Below are 17,823 nucleotides of genomic sequence, written 5' to 3'. Positions count from 1 at the left end.
TGAAACAACCTGACATGAAACAAAATATACAGATAACCCAATATTTAATGACACAGCAATTGGTTGTTTTATACGTTAAGATAAGTAAAAATGATTGTGAGACGTATAAAATAAAATAGAGATAGACATTGGTCATTTGTCTTATTCATGATAATATACTGGGTGCTATGTCCAAAAGAGAGGAGAGGTAATCCAAAATGGACGTTGTAAAGTTCTGCTGTTTTTCGGTTTTATTTTTGGAAACCGTTTATTATGCAGAAGCAGCAGAACGAACAATAAATACTAAAGTAGGAAAAATTAAAGGTAAAATTGCTACAGTCCTGTTACCTGATGGAACTAGTAACCGAATAGCAGAGTTTTTAGGGATTCCATATGGTGCTCCTCCCGTCGGTGATCTTCGATTTGAAAAACCTGTTCCTGCTGAGAAATTCAACCACACATTTATTGCTTTAGACTACGGCTTACCATGTCCACAGTATCACAAGTCAAGACCAATGGCATTGATGAGTGAAGATTGTTTAAAATTAGATATTTATTCGCCACAGACGAGCGGATCTAAGGCTTATCCTGTCATGATTTATATTTATGGCGGAAGTTTTACCTCAGGACAGTCATCGAAGTACAATGGACAGAATCTGGCAACTTATGGAGAGGTTGTCATGGTAATAGTCAACTACCGAGTTGGACCGTTTGGATTTTTATCAACAGAAGACGACCAGGCACCAGGAAATTATGGTTTGTGGGATCAACATCTTGCTATCAAATGGGTCAAGAATAATATTGATAGTTTTGGTGGAGATGCCTCGCGTATTACCGTTTTTGGTCAGTCTGCTGGGGGAGCAAGTGTTGCGTTTCAGACACTTTATTCAGGAAATAAAGACATGTTCCAGAGAGCTATATCAGAGAGTGGACCCGCTAATGCTGAATGGTCCACAAACAGCAGGGACGAAGCTTACTTTAATGCGAATTTTTTAGCTTTGAAATGTAATTGTACTTTACCTCAGAAACAAGCAAGCAGTGAAGTTGTAAGATGTCTAAAATCCATTAAAGATTTCTCTTTGATGGCAAAGTATGCATCTGCGCGCAATGATTTTAAATGGGCACCGACTGTAGACAACGACTTTATTACAAGTCAGGAATTTCAAAGGATACAAAAACAGCCGCCATCTTCCAAAGCTTTCTTTCAACATTTTGACATGATTATTGGCACCAATGGTTATGATGGCCAGTATATTTTGAGTTCGCGGTACCCATCGCTTTTAGCACAAATGAAGATCTTACCACTCGGAACATTGAGGACAATAATGCGAGGTTCATTAATGGACAGACTCAGACCTCTGTCACCAAACAATAAAACACTTACAGCAATGGTGGACGCTGCGATGTTTGAGTACAGCAATGTGGAAAATCCGAATGACAGAAATTTTAATTTGAAACAAATCAGTGATTTTGCTACCGATAATGTCTTTTTCGTAGCAGCTTCGAAAGATGTCGCCAGTCATGCGTACATGAATGATAAAACTAAAACATACCAATATGAATTCAATCATGCGTATCCAGTACTTCCTCCTGGAAATGAATGGCTGAAAGGGGCGACACATGGTGGTGAACTACCCTTTGTTTTTGGATTCCCTTCTACCTTGCCAGGATTTGCACCTCAAATAGCCAAAATGACGTGGCCCTTTTCTAAGATAGTTATGGATTATTGGACAAACTTTGCTAAAACAGGGTACGTACTTTTCTTCATTTTTGAATTGAGACTGGATTGTGTATCTTTGGCGCCAGGGTCAAAGAAGTCCAGTTTGTACCTCACAAACTTTCAATCGCGTATGGCCAGACTTCAAGCTAAAATAGCTAATTTTAAAAGTATCAATAGTAGCCCAGGTTGAAGATATTGTAGTTTCGGTATGCGATAAGTTAAAAATCTAAATATTTCTAAAGTTATGTAAGAAAAACAACAAAACCTTAATTAGAATTTACGAGGGCTGTCTGAAAAGTGCTGTGAAAGACCTGTTCAAATTCGATTTATTTTTCTAGATAGCCCTCTTCGAGGTGTATACACTTTTGCCTGCGGTGTTGCCTGGTGTCATCATTACTAAGAAAATGGCTGAATTTAAAACGGCGCACTGGACGTCAGGAATCTGACACGTTTCTGATCCGCAGTCAAGGGTTTTGACAGAAACATTTGTCATTACTAACTCGTTGGCGATAATGTGCTCAACTCTCCAATGAGAGATGCCCACAACACTGGCACTATGTCAAGTGGCCAATCGTCCGATTAGCCATCGCCATGTCATGCACCCGGATAATGTTTTCTTGAATATTTGCTGTTGGTGGCATGTCGACATGTATCTGTGTTGAGGTTATTCCTTTCAGTTGCAGGTACTTGATGGCTGTCCAATAGCCAGATTTGTCCATTTCTGGTGATTTAAATGGGTAGGTTCACAAGATGGTCTGGTACGAAGACAATAATAACACTACAATTGCAGTTCTTATGTCTAGGATTGTACGTGTTGGTTGCAAAACCCAATTGATCTATCCTTTTCAAGCTTTGAATTTTTCAGCCAGCCCTATTAAGATATCATGTCGTATAGCCCAGTCATTATACAGGGTCGGGCAAAGAGACATAGGGATTTAAAATGATTTGTGCTATTGAAATTTGACATCTATATGAATCCGTAACATAATAGTGGGGTACCAGTGTACACAACTGTGTTTGTCTTGGCAACTACTAATCGGATTTAGTTAAGTTCAATTCATTTCATTATGCATGATATAGGTTTGGTCGAGTTTCCGTCATCAGAACCAGAGGGGATATAGTTTGAAAATGTTTACCTATATGCTATTGAAGATTCAATCTGACAAAACAAAACTCTTAGAAATATTCTTAGATTTAAGCTTTGCGTTTCACACCATAAACCACCAAATGCGTTTCAGTGGGCCTGGACATTGATTGCCATCTCTAGAAATCTGCTATTAGGTTATAATCTCAGCAATTACAGTAGTCAACAGCTTCAGATTCATGATACGCGACCTTTTATTGGCGTTACCTAAGGCTCTTTCGTCGGCCTACTGTTGTATCTTATACGTCTCCAATCCCTATGACTTACTGTTTAGAAACACAAATTCACAGAAGACATCAAAGTATATTATCAGTTTCAAGTGAATAACCCAATCTTCGAGTATTTCTATTTCGTTTTTAGAAGCCGATTGGTGTTAATTAACAAAATAAAACTACATGATGAAAAAAATCTGAAATCAATCCAAAATTATAATTTCAGGAACCCAAATAAACCTCGAAATGTTGCAACAGAATGGAAGGCATATAATTCTATGGATGAGGATTATCTTTACTTTCCTATGACGGGAACCACAGAAGCTGGACGTTATTTAAATGCTCGTAGAAAAAACTTCTGGTTAAATTATTTACCTCGGATTGTTAGCCATGGAAGGGAAACCTAAAATGTTGAGCTTAACTGATTAAAATGTCGATCTATTTTGTTTTCAAAACGTAAAACACATCCCATGACCTCACCAAGATATGTTTTGTGTCTGACTACAGAATACAGCTGCCAGGATCTTATCCAGAACAAACAAGTAATCACACATTACCCCTGTCCTGAAATCCATACATTGGCTTCCGAGTCATGCGCAAGACTTCAAATTCCTATAGTTGACGTATCAGTGTCAACAGGGCACAGTACCCCTGAATCAGAACTACTAACTGTATTCCAGTGACGTCAATATATCTATATATATATATATATTATTTGAAGGAGAACTCTTACATCACTTCCGTTTGGAAGCTGACTTTAAAATAAACTATGTCACATACACAGAGCTCGAGCCCAAGTATTCAAAATAGTTTTTAAAAAAGCACGACCCGAAATCAAGAGAGAAAGAGTGACACATGCTATTCTAGTACGGACAATGCTTTCATATGGGTAATGGTCGTGGCCAATTTGCGAAAAAAGAGCATAAATTTGAATACCGGGTTTCGTGTGGGATCAGCGGTAAATTGGAGCCAATTTGAGTCCAACATGGCCGCCGCATATTAATGAGTCTACTTGGGAAATACCAACCATAACCCTTACCCTTTTTAGAAGACTGAGCTTGGGTCCAATTTACCTTTTACCCCTCTAATAAGGGTTAGGGTTGGAATTCACCAGTATATTCATTAATATGCAGCGGCCACCTTGGACTCAAATTGGCTCCAAATTACCGATAAAATGAAATGAAATGAAATGGGGTTTAACGTTCTATTGTTCTGCTCCGAACTGGGCTAATGAAGACGGGCATACGCCGTACAGTGTTCTATGAGAGAAAGTTTGCTCGGGCAGCGGCACTACGGCCTACTCTTATATCGAATTCTAACTGTCAAGGGATCTTTTACGTGCACGCCAATGTGTACACGGGACTTCGGCTTTTCGTCACATCCGAACGACTAGACAGCTGTCCTTGTCAGGCTCTCCGTCCTGCATCACTGACAAAGGGGGAAATCACGCCGGAAAATCTGGATGAACTTTCTCGGCCAATGCAGGGATCGAACACCCGACCTCCAGGCTAGCGAGCCAGCGTCTTACCCACTTATGACCCCCACCCCCCGCAATTTACCAATAACGCTTCGTGTGGTGCTAATACATTTTACTCCCGTATAGGGAAATGACGACGTTCATCTTTGTCTGTTGGCACTGTGAATCGTGAGAACAAACCTCAAACGCACGGCACATAGATACGACACACTTTGTTCATAGTTAGTAACGATCTTCTCCTGACCATGATTATACGAAGACGGATTTCGTATTTCAATTACTCTAAATTAGTAACTGAATCAATAGTTTAGTTAAAGAAACTTTGTGGGCCGCCAACGCTGTTGACCAACGATCAGAGAATCGTCATCAATCAAGTAAGATTACACTACAATCAGGCCAGTTCATACTGTATGGTTCTTAAAGGACAATATTGGTGCCAGTCATTATCACATATGCCATAGAGCTGGTTAAATACATTCCAAATATAATTTTAACACAGAGATCATTGCTACGATAGCTGAGTAATACAGTTTTCCAGAAACGGAAGTGACGAACGCCAAAGGAAAATATGAGACATCTCTCTATATAACTGACTGATGTGACGAGTGATAACGGATATTTCTGTTCACTAATAATTTATTCGATGAAAAAAAGTTGTTGTATGAGATTGTGAGAGGATATCTGACAATTCACAAAAAGAATTGACTGCCACTAGATAAGTGAACACGAAAGAAAAACAGAAAAAGTCTGTGCATTACCATGTTTTTATAAGATATAGAAATGAATATAAACAAGGAAATGTACGGACTATTTCTATTTTTCTCGTGTTCTCTTATCTAATGACATTCAATTACTTTATTGAATTGTCAGGTATCCTCTTACAGTGCCATATATCAACTTTTGGTCTTCGAAGGAATTATTAGTGAGCAGAAATTCGGCCGTATATCCGTTATCACTCGTCACATCAGTTGGTTATATAAAGAGATGACTCTTGTTTTCCTTTGGCGTTCGTCACTTCCGATCAGGAAACCTGTATTACTCAGCTATAGTAGCAATGATCTCTGTGTTAAAATTATATTTGGAATGTGTTTAACCAGCTCTATTACATATGTGATAATGACTGGCACTAATATTGTCATTTAATAACGTCTACGGGCTATCACACTAGCGTGTCATTAGCTAATGTGAGTGCCCGGGTTTGGCTCTTATACACAATTTACTTCTGGAGGAGGACAGGCGTGTCCCACTAAGATGAATTTGATATTTTGTTTTTAATTGGAATAATCTCTAAATATTACATATTGTAGTTAGGACCGTATATATTACAGTATATTACATTTTGTAGTTAGGTCCGTGTAGATTTTAATATATTATGTATTGTGTTTAGGACCGTATATGTTGCAGTATATACATATTGTAGTTAGGACCGTATATATTACAATATATTACATTTTGTAGTTAGGTCCGTGTAGATTTTAATATATTATGTATTGTGTTTAGAACCGTATATGTTGCAGTATATACATATTGTAGTTAGGACCGTATATATTACAGTATATTACATTTTGTAGTTAGGTCCGTGTAGATTTTAATATATTATGTATTGTGTTTAGGACCGTATATGTTGCAGTATATACATATTGTAGTTAGGACCGTATATATTACAGTATATTACATTTTGTAGTTAGGTCCGTATATATTACAGTTTATTACATTTTGTAGTTATATTTCAATATATTATGTATTGTGTTTAGGACCGTATATGTTGCAGTATATTAAATATTGTAGTTAGGACCGTATATATTGAAGTATAGTACATATTGTAGTTAGGACCGTATATCTTGCATTATATCATATATTGTAGCGAGAGCCGTATATCTTGCAGTGCGTATGTATTTCAATCAGGGTCATATATATCGCAGACAGGACAGAGCCGTATATATTGCAGCTAGGGTCGTATCGTATATATTGCAGTATTTATGTATATTGTATGTCGGGTCGTAACTAATTGCATACGGCGACCTCGGTTTGTCGTCCAATCAAACGACTAGACGCTTTATCATCCCTAGCCTCCAGTCCTGTACCACTGACAATAGTCATGCTGGAAAATCCAGATACCAGAAAGAAGCTATATTGCAGTATTGATGTATATTACATTATATTGCAGTCATCAATGTCCTATACATATTGCTGCTAATGGAGTATATCAACAAATTTAAAATCTAACATACCTAATATCTGAATAGCTGAATGTTAAATATTTTATATTCACCTCCTTATTTTATCAGCGAAGTCACAAAGAAATATTAGTAAAATAGAAACATTTCTGTTTGTCTAAGATTCGATCACTGACTATCTTTAGTCACGGTGGCTAAGTGGGTAACGCGCTGGCTCGCTAGCCTGGAGGTCGGGTGTTCGATGCCTGCATTGGCCGAGAAAGTTCATCCAGATTTTCCGGCGTGGTTTCCCCTTGTCAGTGATGCAGGACGGAGGGCCTGACAAGGACAGCTGTCTAGTCATTCGGATAAGACGAAAAACCGAGGTCCCGTGTACACATTGGCGTGCACGTAAAAGATCCCTTGACAGTTGGAATTCGATATAAGAGTAGGCCGTAGTGCCACTGTCCGGGCAAAATTTCCCTCATAGCACACTGTATGGCGTATGCCCGTCTTCATTAGTCCAGTTCGGAGCAAAGCAGTAGGACGTTAAACGCCATTTCATTTCATTTCATTTCCTATTGCCATAGATAGGACTGATACGTGTTAGAAAATTTACGCGTCCAAAAATCATTCTTTAACTAATTAAATTTCCCAGAACAAGTTCTCGTAAGATTTTTTATATTTCAATTGTTGATTGGCGAAACCAGTGTTGTCTTTGATTACTGGTTTATCCAACCACAACCTTCCATGAACAATATTTTCAGCTACGAGTTGCAAACTGTCCAGTTGACATCATCAATATAACTACATTTACACAATATCAACTTTCTTGAGAAGACCTGGTTGCTCATTTATACCCCCGTCACACCGGGGTGGCGTCCTAACTGCGCTGTTACGGCGACGGAAAATGGTCTCAGAGCGCGTCAAGATCCTCATTAGCGTAATGGAAACGCCAGATATCGTTATGTCGTCTCCGTGGTCGTCAATGATCGCCGAGTCACGGCGTTTGTTCAAAACAAACGCCAAGGTTCTTCGATCTGACCTGGGAAGCTGTGAGAAGGCGACTTTTTTCAATTTTGTAATTTTTTGAGACATTTTCTCGCGTTGTGTTCACGTTTGCCGGCGACCTTGTGCATTTTCTGGTCGCCGTACGGTCGTAGCAGCGCAGTAAGGACGCCACCCTGGTCTGAAGGGGGCATTAGATATAGAACGTGTTCCCTTATTTCCACGTAGCTCTATTTGTTCACTTCACAAGAATCGACCTGGTTCGTGGGGTTTCTTACCCGCTTCTTATCTATTGGACTGACAATGGAAGTATTTTGTTTGAGTCGTAAAATCGACGTCTACTCGTCTAGTGGCCGGAAATGCCGCTGTTTGGGCAGAATTATTTCCCACATATTGCACACGAATCTATAATACAAATTACCACACGATAGTCTGAAAATGGCTTACGTGATGTTATACATTCTATAGTCAAGCCACTTTGGTTCAGAGAAAAACGTCTAGTCCTTCGGCTGGGGCGCAACAGTCGACGCCCCGTGTAAACGATGACGTTGGAATTACCCTAACAAAATTCCCCTCAATATCCTGGATGGAGCAGAAAAGTAGGGCATTGAATCCCATTTCATTTCATTTCTATCGCCAAGACACTTGTCTGAGCTCTGTCGTCAGCAACTTATTCTGTATTCTTAAAGACATGAAGTCATAAAATTAAAATCAAAATGTTTGTTTTATTGAAATTTATTCTGAAGTGCCAAAAGAGTCAAAATGCAAAAGCTCGCATGAAAAATAAAAAATAAATTCTTCTCCTATTATATATATATATATATATATATATATATATATATATATATATATATATATATATATATAAACCAAACACATTATATATAAATAAACTATTATACACAATATAAAGCCACAATGATTTAAATTTATACGTGCACATAATTTTCAAAGAAGATCCAAGGGAATGGTTGAAGTGAATCTAGACACATTCGGAGCTTGATTCGATCGGAAATTTAATGCCTGTTCATTTCATTTCTCGTCAAATTTGAAATCATCTTCGTTATCTGAACTTTATGAACTCTACAGTAAAGTTTTTAAGAGTAAAAATACAAGCATTGTTGAATGTAAATAAAACTCCATAAATAATAGGCTCAATAATGTCAATATTGCTCATACAATTTAAAAGATTTTTTATTTATACTATAGAACGTTCACAAGATTTTTCCATGTTAAAAAAGGGGAAAAAATTCTTATAATTTATTAAACATCTTTGAAAACTAACAGATCCATACATGTCGCTAATATAAACACTGTATATGACAATGTTCAATAACTCAGGGGTAAACTTTGCGTCCATTCCAACTCCACCCTAAGATAACATCGTTTTCGTTACATTTTCGTTTTCTTTTTTAAGTATGCAAACTGTTTTGCAGTATACGTTCTTGAATATGTTATGTATATTGCAATAATGTTACCAAATTAGTAGAGATAGAATGGCTAATACTGAATAAAGTAAACTAGAAAACATAATCATATTACTAGATGAAGTAGGTTCACAAGTTACATGCTTTGTACCCGATTCTATTCCACGGCTAACAATCTGAGGTAAATAATTTAACCAGAAGTTTTTTCTACGAGCATGTAAATAACGTCCAGCTTCTGTGGTTCCCGTCATGGGAAAGTAGAGATAATCTTCATCCTTAGAATTATATGCCTTCCATTCTGTTGCAACATCTCTTGGTTTATTCGGATTCCTGGAAATATAACACCGAGCACAATAATAGCATACTGTAGGTCAACCCAATGACGTTCGGAAGCCTTTTTGTATGTAACCAAGCAGTGGCGGATTGGCCAGGTTGTCAGCTTGCCCAATGGCAAGTGGGCCCCTGAGGAATTGGGCCCCCCTTAGACACTAGACAATATAATTGAAATATAAATTATCAAAAAATATATAAATATTAGAAAAAAATGATTAGCATGAAAATATTGTAAAAGTATATCTTCAATTCTATTACAGGGTTATGATAATTACTATTGTCCACTAACATATTTTTTGAAAATTTAATTTATTCATTTTAAAAATTAAATGGTAGAAGTGTATTTGTGGGTGGGCCCCCTTGTCTCTTGGCAACCAATATTTTCAGACCCAGTCCGCCACTGTGGCCAAGTGTGAGCTTCAATTAAGTCGCGATGCTGTCGCCATTAATTTTCAATAATAGTGTCGCCCCCTGTGTTCAAGATATCAACCCTCGTGTTTAACAGGGGTGCTGATATCGTACTTGAAGTTTCGGTAGACTCGAAGAGGAGACGTCTAAGGCCCGAGACTAAATCTAGTTGAACATATTTTTAAAAGAAATTAAAATCCCGTAAAACGTTAGATCTTGTGAATATCATGTCAAAGGCCTTATTTGTTACACCGTAGGTGCAGTGTGTGACCGAAAGTTAGGTGCAGTGTAAACAGCGGGGATATAAAATTCTTGATTAAAATTTTACTTCGATTTGCCCATTCTGACAGGGGACCACGTGGCTAAGTTGGTAAGGCGCTGGCTCGCTAGCCTGGAGGTCGGGTGTTCGATCCCTGCATTCGCCGAGAAAGTTCATCCCGATTTTCCGGCGTGGTTCCCCCTTGTCAGTGATGCAGGACGGAGGGCCTGACAAGGACAGCTGTCTAGTCCTTTGGATGAGACGAAAAACCGAGGTCCCGTGTATACATAGGAATGCACGTAAAAGATCCCTTGGCAGTTGGAATTCGATATAAGAGTAGGCGATAGTGCCGCTGCCCGGGCAAAATTTCCCTCATAGCACACTGTATGGCGTATGCCCGTCTTCATTAGCCCAGGTTAAACCCCATTTCATTTCATTTCATTTCCATTCTGACAGGGATAACTCAAACTCCTATTGACGAAATAGAGGAACGATATTTCCGATAAAACCATCCGGGTTCAATAAGTGTGAAGCCTGAAGTAGCAATATATTAGTAACAAACCACACCGAGTCTTTGTATGAAGATCAAATACATCCTATTAAGATCAAACTTATATAAGCTTACAAACCACCAGAATCCCCCCCCCCCAAAAAAAAAATAAATAATAAAAATAATAAAATCGGTGGTTTGTCCATTTTCCGGCAATATATTTCCATTTTCGGGCACAAAGACCAGAGAATTAGCCCATATATCAAAGAAATATAATTGTATAATTGCAAAATGAAATCACTCGGGGTTTACGATCTGAATACTCTAATACTTAAAACCTAGCGCCATAACATTTGCGAAAAACACGTTTTAGTTTATGAATGGTTCATTCTGAAAATTCGGGTGACTGAGATCGGGCCCCTTTGCCTATGTCAATATACATATTCAACAACTAGTATGATTAAAGGCTGACTTAATATTCTGGCTTGCCTAGATTTATTTCAGCTTTAATCATTAAGTTAGACCAAGCTTTAATCATTAAGTTAGACCAAATATATATTGGACTAACTTAATGATTAAAGCTGAAATAAATCTATGCAAGCCAGAATATTAAGTCAGCCTTTAATCATACTAGTTGTTGAATATGTATATTGACTATTCTGGTTTGCCTAGATTTATTTCAGCTTTAATCATTAAGTTAGACCAAGCTTTAATCATTAAGTTAGACCAAATATATATTGGACTAACTTAATGATTAAAGCTGAAATAAATCTATGCAAGCCAGGATATTAAGTCAGCCTTTAATCATACCAGTTGTTGAATATATATAAATATACTGACACTTTATAACAGGAAAAGTCTACTTGCTAAAGATATTTGCTGCAGCAAGGCCGATGTAAGTGACTGGCAAACGACTTAATTCACAAGTCATTTTAAAATGAATATGTTTTGACACAATGTCTAATCTTAAAAAGCATACATCACATTTAACGCTGATTATACATTTACTACAATCAAGAAATTTTACGTACCCTGTTTTAGCAAAGTTTGTCCAATAATCCATAACTATCTTAGAAAAGGGCCACGCCATTTTGGCTATTTGAGGTTCATATCCTGGCAAGGTAGAAGGGAATCCAAAAACGAAGGGTAGTTCACCACCATGTGTCGCTCCTTTCAGCCATTCATTTCCAGGAGGAAGTGCTGGATACGCATGATTGAATTCATATTGGTATGTTTTGGTTCTATTGTTCATGTACGCATGACTGACCACATCTTGCACTGCCGCCATGAAAAAGACATTGTCAGTGACAAAATCGTTGATTTGTTTCAAATTAAAATTTATGTCATTCGGATTTTCAGCGTTGCTGTACACAAACATAGCGGCGTCTACCATTGCTTGCAAGGATTTTGTGTTAGGTGATTGAGACTTGATTGAGGTCTCTAATATTCCTCTCATAGCTGTCCTCAACATGCCGATTGGCACCGTTTTAAGATGAGCTAAAACTGATTGATACATCACACTCATAACAAAATGACCTTCATAGCCATTCGTACCTATGATCATGTCAAAATTCTGAAAGAAAGCCTTGGAAGATGGTGGCTTTTGACCTACGGTTATGATTTCTTGATTTTTAATGAAATCGTTTTCAATCATCGGACCCCAACTAAAACCATTGTCATCAGATGCATACATGGCCAGCAAAGAGAAATTTTTAACAGATTTCAGACATCTTACAATTTCACTGCTAGCTTGTTTCTGGGGAAGTGTACAGTTAAATTTCAGTGCTAATTTTTTAGCATCAAAGAAAGCGGTTGCTTCGTCTTTGGTAGCCCATTTAGCATTCGCAGGTCCGCTTTCTGTGATAGCTCTTTGGAACATGCCTTTATTTCCCGAATAAAGTGTCTGAAACGCAACACTTACTCCCCCAGCAGACTGACCAAATATGGTAATACGCGAGTCATCTCCACCGAAACTATGAATATTATTCTTCACCCATTTGATAGCAAGGTGTTGATCCCACAAGCCATAATTTCCCGGAGCCTCGTCATCTCCCGTTGATAAAAATCCAAAAGGCCCAACACGGTAGTTGATTGTTACCATGACAACCTCCCCATACGCTGCCAGATTCTGTCCATTGTACATCGATGATTGTCCTTGAGTAAAACTTCCACCATAAAAAAAAAGCATGACGGGATATATGTTAGATCCACTCGTCTGTGGAGAATAGATATCTAATTTTAAACAATCCTCACTCGTCAATGGCGGCGGTGCTATAGTAAAGATATTGTCAATCTTGTAATGCTGGGGACATGGTAATCCATAGTTTAACGCATCATATGGTTGATTAAATTTAGCAGCAGGAACAGATTTTTCAAAACGAAGATCACCGACGGGAGGAGCACCGTATGGAATTCCTAAAAACTCTGCTATTTCTTTACTTGTTCCATCAGGTAACTGGACTGTAACAATTTTGCCTTTAATAGATCCTACTTTAGTAGTCACTGTTCTTTCTACAGCTTCCGTATAATAAACAGGCTCTAGAAACAAAATCAAGAACCAACAGAATTTTAAAACATCCATTTTTGATTAATTCCCTCCTCGGCACAGCACCCGAATCTTTTTTCTGAAGTAAAGAACAAGATAACAGTTATAGACCAGTAGGTTGTCCCCGTGGTAGCAATGGGTTACATGTATCTACTCGAGTGTATATCTTAACAGTGACTACATCCCTAAATCAAATATATGACTCGACAAAGGGTGGCTTAATTCGATATTAGGTTGTAAGCGATTACCTAGAGGCATTTTGGCGCTCCCACACGGTTTTTCATAATTTCGGCTTATTTTGCGATATAATGTGAAATTGCATATTAACGATGCATTATGCAAGAGCTTAATTGGCCTATTACAGTTATTATTGCTGGCTTCAAATACTATGTAAATTATTATTTAGGCATTATTCACATTTGTCTGCGATATCACCTCGGTGGAAGCGGACGTTAAATAAAGGTATTTCACACACATTTATTCACCTGCCAGGCCCAAAATTAACTTTCTAGACCATCGGATGGCAAAGATACTGAATGGATAATTTAACGTTAAAATGGATAATCGAGACTTTATTTAATATCGTAGCGATCTATAGCAAGAACGGTCAGTTCTTTATCTAAATATAAATCTGAAAATATTGGGGGGGGGGGGTGAGCAGCATAGTTATTAATAGACGGGCATGGTAGCTAGACCAGCGCCCAAAGGAAAATTTGCGCACCTGATGTTATATGATCAGGGGCCGCACTCTTTTAATGGGATCAACGATCTCTGTAAACGTATTAATTATCAAAATTGATCCTTTAAAATTGATCCCTACATCTTCTATAAATCTCCGTTCTGTTGTTCTCAGTTGAGTCTGACACAACGAAAAAACGTAATGGCTTCAAATACTATGTAAATTATTATTTAGGCATTATTCACATTTGTCTGCGATATCACCTCGGTGGAAGCGGACGTTAAATAAAGGTATTTCACACACATTTATTCACCTGCCAAGCCCAAAATTAACTTTCTAGAACATCGGATGGCAAAGATACTGAATGGATAATTTAACGTTAAAATGGATAATCGAGACTTTATTTAATATCGTAGCGATCTATAGCAAGAACGGTCAGTTCTTTATCTAAATATAAATCTGAAAATATTGGGGGGGGGGGGGGGTGAGCAGCATAGTTATTAATAGACGGGCATGGTAGCTAGACCAGCGCCCAAAGGAAAATTTGCGCACCTGATGTTATATATTGATTATTATTAATTTTGTGGTATTTTACCACCAGAGCCATGACCAGGGGCCGCACTCTTTTAATGGGATCAACGATCTCTGTAAACGTATTAATTATCAAAATTGATCCTGTAAAATTGATCCCTACATCTTCTATAAATCTCCGTTCTGTTGTTCTCAGTTACTAGGCTCACTGGATAGTACAATTCTTTGATCCATCTTTGGATTGATGTCAATGGAGAATTCTATACCACAAGGGCACTGGGCCACACAGTATTAGATTAACGGCATTGGGGAAAGGGCATTCAGATTTTACTGCGTTTCATTGACGAGCCAGGAAACGCTAGATGTCATTGTCTTTAAAAACAAATATGTCATTGTTTACTGTTATCAATATGAGATTAGTGAAGGGAGTGGGTGGTCTTAGATAATCAAGTTACTTTATCGCCACAATGTCCAGATCCATTATAGCACATTATTTATCTGTTTCTTCGATACTGTATTTGAGTTTCTGTTATCAGTGACATATCCACGAAACGTGCACGTAACCTTCCACAATATTAATGTCACATTAAAGTCTAAATTAATCATAAATAGAAGCTATCCTTGTGTTTCGAATTTTACAATTGACAATTTAATTAAACTATATTTTGGTGAAATCGCTTAACGGATTTATGATAAATCTCAATATTGAAAATAACCTTGTAAAAACAATAGTTTCTCGAATTTTACATACAATTCATTGCGCATTTTCCAGACTGGTTTCCTCTTGCCAGTGGTGTTGAACTGAGGGCTGGAAAATAACATCATCTAGTAGTTCGGGTGGGACAAAAATGGGGTCCCCTATGCGCCAAATGAACTGAAATAGGGTTTTCTGCACCAACTGGACTAATGAAGCCGGACCCGTGTACACAATGGATTGCGCATAAAATAACCATTGTGGAAGACGAGGGGTAGGCGGTAAGCTGTCTAATCCAAATTTCCCTTCAGGCGGTGGTAATACCACTATCTACTCTATATGTCCATCATTGCACACTGCTTGGCGTGTGTCCGTCTTCATTAGCCCGGTATGTGCAGAAAAGAATGACTTTAAATCACGGACTCTAATGATATAAGCGGTATGAAATGGGCAATAACAGTCTTCTAAATTATAAACAGTCGGTGTTTATCTCTTAATTGTAAGAAAATCGTCCACCCACCGTACTATAAATAAAGCACTGACACTTATAGCCCGTTCAGACGCTTAAGTTGAACTGGTTTAAAAACCCCGGGGATCGTTAAACCAGTTTAACTTAAGCGTCTGAACGCAGATGTGGCACAAATAAACCAGTTTAAAAACCCCTGCTCGCGACCTGTCTTCGAGAAGGCTTTTTATTTTAAACTGGTTCATCTTAGGCGTCTGAACGGGTTGACTTAAAATAAGCATGCGCAGTACGCAGTTAGTTACATTCCTGTGGAAATATTGGGGTCAGACAGTGCCAATGTTATCGAAAGCGTGCGAGAACCGAATTAAGAATATGAAGCTACCAATGCGCAGTTAACTCTAACCACCGACCGAAGAGGTTAGAATAGTTAAACTGGTTTGGCTTATAGTACGTGTGAACGCAACACGATGCTGTCTTAAAAACCCCAGCGATTATGAACTGGTTTAAAAATAAGCGTCTGAACGGGCTATTAGACACAGTAAGTCGAGTCCGTGGTGCCTGTTATATCCACCAGAACAGCGCTTTAGATCATTCAGGCTTCCCACCCACCAAGCGTCCTATATTCAAACCATTCACTCAACTCTCGTTAATATAGACGCAAGACGGGCGATGGCATGCTATGGATGGCAGATGTACAAACCTTTAAGATTGCCGGAGTTTCCCACCACTCTTCCTACATTTAAGTCCGTTTGAGTCACTGTACTTGAATATCTATCAGTACTCGTTGAATATAGATAGATGATTAAGCTGAAACAAGGAAGATGAACTTACAGTCAGTTGTATCGTATAACATTATGGCATGAAACACTAAATAGACAATGATGAATGTGAAATTTGTATGGGAAGCTATCAGCGTCAAAAATCCATTATGGTATTCTTTTGATACAGTGTTTTGATAAAACTGGTCTTAAACGAAAACCATGTAGTCAGATTAAGGCGGATACCTCGATACACTTTAAAAACGTCACAATCTGACAAAATGTCTAAGGATATACCTCTCAGAGAACGCGGCCTGGCGCAGGTATATATCACTAATAATAATCTATTCGTGCTTCACCTACAGATAAAATTTAATAAAACCAATCTTGAAAGTATAACTCTTAAGGGCCCTTTATGCTGAGCCCGAACGCGACCGCGAACACGGCCATCCGCGCGAACGCAGCGGTCGCGTTTGATTGGTTAACTAATATTTCAATGAAGTCGTTTATACTGGCGGCGAATTTTTGTTCGTGCGGAAAACCGGAGCAATTCCTTAGCCAATCAGTTTCGATACGAACGATGATTCGCGCGGAATGGGGCAATGGTCAGTAGTTGCTTTCGAGATCGTGGTCGCGTTTGTGCTCAGTATAATTGGTCCTATAAACAGGCAAATATATTTTTACACATTGGCTGAAAGAAGCTTCCGACAAAGGTCAGTTTCTTGAGAGATACTTTTATCGGAGTTATCGAGCCAAAGTTTAAATCTTCATAGACAATATTAGCTCATCAACTTTTGCCGTAAATGGCTTTCCATAAATAATATTACGACCCTTTAGCTGACAAAATGTAAACCAACCTCCTATCTAAACCACAAATGATAAATGTTAGTATGATAGGTTGGCTACACGTCACATGTATAGTTGCCTCACACCACAGGTACTATATATCAGCTATATACAACTCATGGGCATATGGTATACTTTATCTGTCTGCAACACCGGATACTAGTTTTAACAAGAACAAAAATGTTATTAATTTTATGTAATATCTTATTCAAATACAATGCTACACCAGAACTATAATATGATGTGGTATTATGTGTTCTAGAGAGAAAGTAACCCTGTCGTGTGCCCGACACTAATATCGCTATTTATACCTAAATGGGGGGGGGGGGGAATGAAATGAAATGGGGTTTAACGTCCTACTGTTCTGCTCCTATATTGGGCTAATGAAGACGGGCATACGCCATACAGTGTGCTATGAGTGAAATTTTGCCCGGGCAGCGGCACTATCGCCTACTATTATATCGAATTCCAACTGTCAAGAGATCTTTTACGTGCATTCCAATGTATACACAGAACCTCGGTTTTTCGTCTCATCCGAAGGACTAGACAGCTGTCCTTGTCAGGCCCTGGATCCGTCCTGAGGGGGGGGGGGGGACAACTGCCGGCGGACAACTGCCGGTTGGACAATTATTGCAGTTGTCCCGTCGGCAATTGTCCTGCTCAACTAAATGGGACCAATCTAAATGGGTGG

The 17,823-nt window shown here is 38.4% G+C and overlaps 1 protein-coding gene across 1 annotated transcript; it reads right to left on the bottom strand.

Annotated features, from left to right (window-relative positions):
* Positions 1 to 8,576: 8,576 nt before the first annotated feature.
* On the bottom strand, positions 8,577 to 16,407 carry LOC126810453 (acetylcholinesterase). Its single transcript, XM_050535541.1, has 3 exons — positions 16,229 to 16,407; positions 11,645 to 13,237; positions 8,577 to 9,453 (listed from the first exon to the last, which is right to left on the bottom strand). The coding sequence occupies exons 2-3, from the start codon at positions 13,192 to 13,194 to the stop codon at positions 9,171 to 9,173; spliced, it is 1,833 nt and encodes a 610-aa protein (XP_050391498.1). The 5' UTR covers positions 13,195 to 13,237; positions 16,229 to 16,407; the 3' UTR covers positions 8,577 to 9,170.
* Between the last annotated feature and the right edge of the window lie 1,416 nt (positions 16,408 to 17,823).

The sequence above is a fragment of the Patella vulgata genome, chromosome 2 (genome assembly GCF_932274485.2).
Source record: "Patella vulgata chromosome 2, xgPatVulg1.2, whole genome shotgun sequence".
Taxonomy (NCBI): domain Eukaryota; kingdom Metazoa; phylum Mollusca; class Gastropoda; family Patellidae; genus Patella; species Patella vulgata.
This window is presented reverse-complemented; position numbering and strand designations above follow the sequence as displayed.